Consider the following 9178-nt stretch of genomic DNA (forward strand, 5'->3'; position numbering starts at 1 on the left):
GCACCCCACGCTAACATGCCATGGTTTCTATTCTTTTCTTTCCCTTATTTCAGAGTATGGACGGGTTTTCCAGGCTTGGATTTCCGCATTGTTTTGCAGCCGTCGATGGAAGCCACATCCCTATCCGTGCACTCGAGGGAAGCATAAAGGAGTACGGGAACAGGAAGGACTTTTGTTCTGTTCTCCTGCAAGGAACTGTGGACTTCTCCGGACGGTTTATAGATGCCGAGGTGGGGTGGAGTGGGAGGAGGCATGATGCCCTTGTTTTCAGGGAATCGAACCTCAGGAAAACCATGGACGAAGGGGTCTTTGTTCCCGGAAACCCCACCGCCACCATTGAGGGCGTGCGTGTACCGGCGTTGGTGCTCGGGGATGGAGCCTACCCATTACGCCGCTGGCTCATGACTCCCTATAAGTGGCCAAGGACAAACGTGCAGAGCTACTACAACCTCAGTCACTCCCGGGCAAGGAATGTCGTGGAGCGTGCCTTTGGCCGTTTGAAGTCTCGGTTCCGTTGCTTGATGTCACGACTCCATGTGAATATAGACAATGTGACTCCGTTGGTCATCGCATGTGTCATTTTGCACAACATCTACGAGGACAAGGGACATAACATCCCCTTCCCTGTGGCTGAACCAGAACCTCTAGTCCTTGAGGATACAGCAGACATCCCTGAAGCCAGGAAAAAAAGGATCTATGCGGAGGGGTGCAAGGTTAGGGACGCTATAGCCAGTAACCTTTACAGAAATAGGAGACGTGTTTGATCGTGTTTTCTACTCCGGTGTTAAATAAAGTTTTATGTTCTTTGTTTAACCTTGTCTTGTGCGGTTTGTCTATTTAGCCAGCAAAATAACGGGGATTCTCTGGTCCAAAAGCACTTTGACAGACCTAAATGCTAACTCCCCGCTGAAATTGACAAACACAATACGGAAGCGCTTAACAGGGAAAGTTTGGGGAGGCGGGTAGCCAGGAAGTATTGGCGACCCCTGTCAAACTGGAGGATCAAGCCACTTATGTTCCAAGGAATAATTTCATTGGTGGGCAGCTTTGATACATTTAAAATTTGGGGGGGGGGGGGTTTGGAGCAACGCATATTCGTTGCCTAACCGTCATTCCAAAGATGCCGAAGCCACTGAAGGGCTCCTTCTGGCAGCGCGCCGAGGCTGAGGCACTTTTGGAGCTGGTGCTCCAGTCAAAAAGCGTTGGCCGCCTTATGGCCAGCACCCACTGCCACACCAAGGGTGCTTACCAGGTGTTGGCATCTAGGATGGAGGAGAGGGGCTACGTCCGGACCTGGGAGCAGGTCCGGACAAAATTCAAGAGGATAAAACTAGACTTCCTCAATAGTATAGAGCAGTGGGAGGGGGGGGGGTTCCACAGCCCAGTGGAAGAACAGTCTTCCACGATCTCATGGTGAAGATCTGGGAGAAGGCTGGGAAGCCCCCCCTGGAGATGAGGCGACATATGGGTGAGTGCTGCCTTCGTTATGTTTAATCTTGTACCCTAAAGCATGCATTGAATGTCTAGATGCCTCTTTCCCCTACTGTTTCCATTATATTTGAGAAAGCATTAAGATGCTGTCAACTCCTGCTGACATCGCCAGCCAGTACTGTCAAACCACTTTGGCAATGCACTTTGGCTCTGATTGTGGTGTGGCCATCAGCTGTGTATTATCTCTGGTTTGCGTGCTTTGAGTTATGAATTCTTTTTTACTTCGCTCAGCCACACAATCTTCTGCAAAACTAGCAGAGGCCAAAGTCGTTGAGGAAGAGGAGGAAGAGGGGCCTTCCACCTCAGCACAGGCTGCAGGTGAGAGCTATAATTCTTTAAGGGAGACCAATGTGTGTGTACCCCCAAGAAGCCATAAGGGAGCCTGCTGTGATGCTTTTATTAGAAGTGTGATTGAATTCATTTTATTTGATTTCTATAGCAGACACAATGGAGGCCAGGATGCGGAGCATGGAGGCCAGGCTGGCATCCTTGGAGGGGCTCGTAGAGCAACAGCGGAGGGACTGTGAGTACTGCACCTGTGCTTGGGTGTGGGTTGTGTCACTTTAGCCTATATATATGGCTTACCATTTGTTTTTAACCCATTTGCAAGGCAGGCAGAAGTGGCTGACCTTAGAGGGGAGCTGGAGAGGCAGAGGCAGCAGAGGGAGGAGGAAGAACGTAGGTTATGTTCCCCACCGCCCAACTCTCCGCATACTGTGGCTAAGGTCACTAAAAACTGTATCCATGTAAACTCCAGATTAAAAAATATCTGTGGCACTAATGTGTACCTGTTTTTCCTCCCCACACAGTGAAGAAGAAGGAGGAGGAAGACCTCTTCAGGATGAAAGTCAGGGGCACAGTGACCCGATTGGGCAAAAGACTGAGGGAGATGACAGAGGGCGGAGGGAAAGGTGCTGGTGAGGGGAGCAGTGGAACTTGAGTTTTGTTTTGTGTGTGTGGGGGGTGGTGGTGGTGGTGGGGCTCCAAGTTACATTCCCAGCTGTTTTTCCCCTGTTAAAAATATTTATTTTTAAAAACAAAGTTGGATTTCTTGGGGAGGGGGTGGTGGTGGGGCTCCAAGTTACATTCCCTACTGTTTTTCCCCTGTTAAAAGTTTTTTGAAAATAAAATGTTATTAATAATGTTCTGAAAAAGACTCCAGTGTGACTCCTTACACTAGCACACCTTTCACCCCACACTCCTAAAACTCCTTGAACTGACACCCCTCCAACCCACACAACAAAACCAGAATAAACACAATCACTAGAGAGGCCGCTTTTGGCCTTCCTAATTCTAAAGTAGGGTACACAGAGACAGAGGCAAAAATATAAACTTTATTTTTCAAAAAAAAACAAACACAGAAAAAATTAACAAGAAAAACTGGCCCAAACTAGGAGGGGGAGAACTTGTCCGCTGGTTTTATTGTTCTCTTCCCAAGAACAGTCCTCCTTCTTGTTTGGGTGGCGGCATTCAGAGAGGGGGTTGGTGGAGTGGGTGCTGGAGGTGGTGGTGTTGGTGTTGGTGGGGGGGGAACATTGACAGTGATTTGTGGCGGGTTGGCCGTTTCCATGACCAGGACCGCCCTCTCCATTAGTCTCCTTATTTGTCGCACCTCCTCCACACTTTCGCGTAGGGATTGATTCGAATCCCTTAGGATTGCCTTCAATTTTTCCCCTCCTGGGCCTGGAGGGTGTGCATGGCTTGGTCGGCGGCTGCAGCACGCCGTGTCTCCTCCTGGCAGTGTTCCAGGAGGCTCTGGCCCACGTTGGTCAAGAGGGAGACGCGCCTCAGCCGGGTGCGTTCCCTCATAAGCCTCTCCTCTGCTGGGAGCGCACCTCTAGGTGGTGGGCTGGCAGGACCCGGGGGTGGTTCCTCCTCATCCGAAAGAACCTCTGTTGGTAAAAATGAGAAACAGAACTGTTAGTGCCATTGATACAACCAACACCGACCATGGTGCCCATGGTGGGCTTTTTTGTTTGCCTATTTTCACAGCAAGACTCTCAACAATGCCTAGGGAGCACATGGTTAGTGTTTGTTTACCCATGGTGGGCTTTTTTGTTTGCCTATTTTCACAGCAAGACTCACAACAATGCAAAGGGAGCACATGGTTAGTGGTTTGTGACATTGTCCTGCAGTTATGGTTAGAAAGGAACAGTTCATGCATGCTCACCCTCTGGAATCTCCAGCCGCCTGCGTTGGGCAGGAGGTCCAGGCACCCCACGCTCTTCCTCCTCCTGTGTTCCGGGTATGAAATCTGCAAAAAAGAAAAAAAACAGATTTAGGACCGAAGGGTGGTAAAGCAAGCTTCAAAACCAACACCAGCAACGTAGAGGCACTCTCTTCTTTCTCCTAGCAGGGCAGCTGCCCCCTGCACAAACAGAAAAGCACAAAGCAGTTTACACAGCACACACCCCGCCCCATTATTGTCACAAATACTTACCAAGGTTTGTTGATGCCCCCGAATCGCTATCCATGTCCACTGCTGCTGGAGACTCGCGGGGCTCCGTGCCTTGCATCTGTGTCTCTGTGGACAACAGCAGACAATAGTGAAAAAGGAGCAAGCATACAACCTGAAACACACAGCATGCTCCCAAAGTAGTGCACCAAAGTACTGCAGAAGGCCTATAGCTGAGGCATGCTGCAAATCTTTTGGGGTTGTTGGTTAAACATAACCGTTTCAAATAGCTACCATAGCAAGCAGTCTACAAACAGCCTAGCATATTATGCGTTGCAACGAATACACGAGAAAACGATTCCTAAACGTCAGAACACACATTTGTACAAAATTAAAAGTGCTTACCGGAGGCAAGGGGCGTCTGCTGCGACATGTCGTTTGGCTCACCAGGAACGAGGGCAAGCAGGTCCAGCGTGATGAGGTCCGCACCGCGTTGCTGGACCTGGGGAGGAGGCTGGACGGTCGACGAGGTGCCCTCTCCGGGATCCTCTGCAGCGGGTGGTTCCTCCACAGGAGCAGCCGGCCTACGGATGACCTTGAGGCTCCTCCCCACGCAATTTGGCCGGCCGTCTCCGTCCCCCTCGCCGTACAGTGCCCGCTGCTGTTCGAAATACGGGCAGGTCACTTTAGCGTTGCCAGACCCCTTGTTGTGGTTCACAGCCCGCATGTATTCTGCCCGCATAGTTTTTGTTTTGGACCGGCATTCAAGGCCGGTCCTGTGGTGGCCCAGGGCACGCATCCGCATGGCCACCTGCTCGAACACCTCCCGATTCCGATGTGAGGATCGGAAGGCGTCCTGAATTTTCTCTTCTGCGAAAATCGCCATCAGGTCCCGTATCTCGGCATCCTTCCATGTAGGTCCCCTGCCGGTTGCCTGGACGGACGACGACTGTGAAACGGAGTCCATACTGCCTTCGCAAGTGGCTAAGCAAAATGGAGGTGCGAGGTGCAGGGTGCAACGGATCATATACCTTCCCACACACAAAGACAAAAGGACTAGCCGCCTCATGATTGGTGGTGGGCAGTCGGGGACACGTACATTGGCCACACGAGGTCACATGTCACGTTCAAAACTCCTCGCGCGGGAACCGGAGCTGTCCCTAATGGCCAGCTTGGCGCTCTTATTGTTTGACTTCTCGCATTCGCAGATTCGTTTACACGCGAGAAGAGCAGTATGGACATGCAGCAGGAGCCATTTTACTGAAATGTCCGCCATTACACAAACGCATGCCGGTGTCCACCCAGAGCAAGTACCACAGTACTCGACAGTTCCCCAATAATATTCGCTATGATATGTGATTGGCGAATGTTCGTTGCTACACTTAGAGAAAACTTTTCAAAAATGCTCGGGGGATGGCGACTCCGCTAGCCGGAGGTCTCGCCGCCGATGGAAGGGGTTGTCCGCACCCCAGCACAACCCCGCACGCGGAACCACACGAACACCCACAACACATAAACCACCCCTCATGATAGTACATCGCATCATATATATTGAACCCCTCAAAGCTAAACAGGAGACTGCGGTCGGCGAATGTTCGTTGCCACGCTCAGAGGAAAGTTTTTTAAAATGCTCGGGGGACGGCGACTCCGCTAGCCGGAGGTCTCGCCGCCGATGGAAGGGGTTGTCCGCACCCCAGCACAACCCCGCACGCGGAACCACATGAACACCCACAACACATAAACCACCCCTCATGATATTACATCGCATCATATATATTGAACCCCTCAAAGCTAAACAGGAGACTGCGGTCGGCGAATGTTCGTTGCCATGCTCAGAGGAAAGTTTTTTAAAATGCTCGGGGGACGGTGACTCCGCTAGGTCTGGCCGATGGTAGACGGGGTTTTAAGCTTTGGGCATATTTTGGAACCGTGACGGTGTGTGCTACTGTGCTTTTGAAATACTATTGTGCTGTTCGGGCACAATTTCCGAAAGTGATCGTGCTGGAAAACCAGGCGCTGTCTCGTTGCTTCGTTGATCTGTGCTCGGTCTGAGAAAAAAAAAATGGCGAACAGTTCGCCGGAAGTTTGGAGGACAGGCTCAGGAGGAGGGACTTTGAAGAAACCGCAACAATGTTAACGCACAGGTCTTTTTCGCTAGTGTTGCATATTGGTTGCAAGAGTGTAGCGCTTTCCGGAGGGTGAATCCACTTTTTGGGATTTCCCTGAAAGCGCTACAACGAAGCGCTTTTTGCAGATCGGTTTCGGGAGTGTTGCAGATTGTCAACGACGTTGTGCGTTATGGCAAATCAATAGCGTTTTCAATTGGCAACCATTGTGCGATTTTGAAGGCGTGCAAAAAGCCCCTAAGGCTAGAATGATAAAGTTAGAAAACAAGGGGAAATATTATTGTAATGTTTTCTGCCATGCATAAGCCTTGCTGATACCCAAGGACAAATTCTCTTTGTAGTTCTCAGAGCATGGCAGAGTCTGCACTTACTTTCTTTATTCCATTGTCAATCCTGTTGAATTCAGATCGCTTTGAACTCGGGTCTTCCTTTCTCCCCCCCTTCCCCATTGAAACAGGAAAGTCTTCTGCACGTAGTTAGGGAGGCTCAGAAGGGGGGAGCCAAGCCTCTTTCTTTCTTTTCTTGAAGGGGGGAGGGAGAGGAGCCAGGCAGGGAGCCTCTTTCTTTTCTTGGAGGGGAGGGGGAGAGGATCGAAAAAGGCAGAGGAGGGAGGAAAAATCCAGGACCGACAGAAATTGAGAGAAATTAGGGGCTGCTCTTTTAAGGCAAGAATGTCACATGACCAGGTGTAGCCTATCAGAGGTTCTCTACCACAGAGCTTTCTTTCCCAAATGGATATTGAGGATTAAAAGCAGTCTGAGATATTGCACAATAAAGGTAGGGTCACTCCGGATCAATCCTTCTTGCTGCAGATGGAAAATTAAAACTGCCCCAAATCCAAATGGAAATTGCATTCTGTGTAGAGGGCAGGGACTGAATCAACCTGGGGTTGGAATAAAAGCTCCGTGCAGTTTACACCCATATCAGATGCCTTAACATCCCTTCTCTCCCATGCCCATATGGTCTCTCTCCTTCCTGTTGTTTTCTCACTCCTAAGTGTTATCAAGATTTTGTGCTTCCTTGACTAAGGTGACCAGATTGTTCCACTTTTGGAGGGACATCTAGGGGCACCTGGCAAATTGTATTTATGTTGAAAGTAAAATATATATATTACAATACTATTTTTGCATTCAATGCATTCTATGAAAATTTTTGTTGCTCTATATGGACCAAATTTTAATCAAGCCCCCCCCCCCCCCGGGTCAATGATGTCCCACTTTACCAATGTTAAAATCTGGTCACCTTATCCTTGACCTGGTATCTGTTTTATGTTCCCAGGAAGGGGGGCACCTCTGCCGTACACTATATGTGTTCCCATGTAATCTGTACCTTAGTTCTAACTATGCTTTAGATGCAATAACTTGCTTTACTTTAATAAAGAAACGTTTCTAAAGAAGGCTTGCTTTTCTTCCCTAGGTCCCGCTTAGAGGCTACACAAACAAGAAAAACTCCATGAGAATGCAGCAATGCAGTGGTAATTATACAAACATGAGTAGTAAATATATAGATTCAAGTGGGTAGCCATGTTGGTCTGAAGTAGCAGAATAAAATCAGAGTCCAGTAGCACCTTTAACACCAACAAAGACTTATTCAAGGCATGAGCTTTTGAATGCAAGCACTCTTCGTCCGAATTAACAGAACTAACTTTTGCTTTATATTCCCACTGTCATGATGGTAGTTCACAGTCTGAGGAAGAGTGCTTGCACTTGAAAGCTCACGCCTTAAATAAATCTTTGTTGGTCTTAAAGGTGCTACTGGACTCTGATTTTGTTGTAGTAAATATATAAATAACCTTGGAAGGATTAAGTAAACATTAGATAATATAGAACCATCAAGCATGGAAAATTCCTTTGAATGTGATGTCATTGCTTACAAAAAGTCTGCTATCAGAAATAAAAAACAATAAATTACTATATAGTAAAAAGTTAACATAATAACCAGACAAAATATGTTCATAAGTAATGATTGTTGATTCATAGAATCATAGAGTTGGAAGGGGCCTCCTGGGTCATCTAGTCCAACCCCCTGCACTATGCTGGACACTCACAACCCTATCGCTCATCCACTGTCACATGCCACCCCCTTAAGCCTTCACAAAATCAGCCTCTCCATCAGATGGCTATCCAGCCTCCAAAGATGGAGAACCCACCACCACTCGAGGAAGCCTGTTCCACTGAGAAACCGCTCTATCAGGAACTTCTTCCAGATTTTGAGATGGAATTTCTTTTGAAATTTGATTCAGTAGCACTGTAGCTAGATAAAAGATAAAACAGGTCTCTGGTATCTCCTTGTTTCAGTCTTGCCTTTCTCAATTATCTTCAAAACATCTTCCAAAAGGTCTCTTGTTAAAAAAGGAAACAGACTAAAACCAATGTTTTGATAACAAAACATGTCTTCAGAATAATGTAATACATAGCTATTGGCGACCTCTGCTTTTGCCTTTTCCCCCCACCTGGAGGCTGGCATCTCTACAGCCAGGAATTTCCCAACCCAGAGTTGCAACGTTAAACTACATACAGGCTCACAGGGCTTCTAAGTTTAAAAGAAGACTTCAGAATCTGTTGCCATCTTATATTAGTTTGTTTACCTAATGTATACTTTGTCTTTCTCTCCAGTGGCTTATGTCATTCTCCTCTCATTTTCTCTTCACATGAGCCCTGTAAGGCAGGCTAGGCTGAGAGAGTGTGACTGGCCTAAAGTCAGTCAACAAGATTCCATGGCAGAGTGGGATTTTTAGGACTTCTGCTCTCTTATAGTTGCTGTTTTTATTATAGTTTAACACACTTCTTAGATACTATCTGTTTGTAATGTTGTAAAACAAATAGGTCGCTTTTTCAAAGAGTAAGGAGTTGCAATATTTCAGATCAATGATTACAATGATGTTGCTTTTCCTTCCAACCCTTTCCCCACCCTGCCATACAAACCTCCCGCTTTGGTGTGTTTTGCTTATTCAGACTTGTCGAAAGTCTCTGTTGGAGGGCTGCTCCCATCATATTGGTCAAGGACAGGAATCACTCACCCACCTAAGGAGCTTCTGCTACAAAGTCATTCCAGTCGCATGTGCCACCCACATCAGTGAGCAAGAAGCCATACTGACATGGCAGCTCTGACAAGTGCTAATTAAGCTGATCTGGGTCCTATGACGACACCATGCAATCCTTTGCTC

General features: G+C 47.9%; 1 protein-coding gene across 1 annotated transcript; it reads right to left on the reverse strand.

The window, feature by feature from the left end:
* Window positions 1–3153: 3153 nt before the first annotated feature.
* Window positions 3154–4429, reverse strand: LOC143831191 (uncharacterized). The gene is made up of 3 exons (XM_077324258.1): window positions 3932–4429; window positions 3662–3745; window positions 3154–3383 (listed from the first exon to the last, which is right to left on the reverse strand). Exons 1-3 carry the CDS (start codon window positions 4005–4007, stop codon window positions 3154–3156), a joined length of 390 nt encoding a protein of 129 aa, XP_077180373.1. The 5' UTR covers window positions 4008–4429.
* Between the last annotated feature and the right edge of the window lie 4749 nt (window positions 4430–9178).

This window comes from Paroedura picta, chromosome 3, assembly GCF_049243985.1.
Source record: "Paroedura picta isolate Pp20150507F chromosome 3, Ppicta_v3.0, whole genome shotgun sequence".
Classification (NCBI taxonomy): Eukaryota; Metazoa; Chordata; class Lepidosauria; order Squamata; family Gekkonidae; genus Paroedura; species Paroedura picta.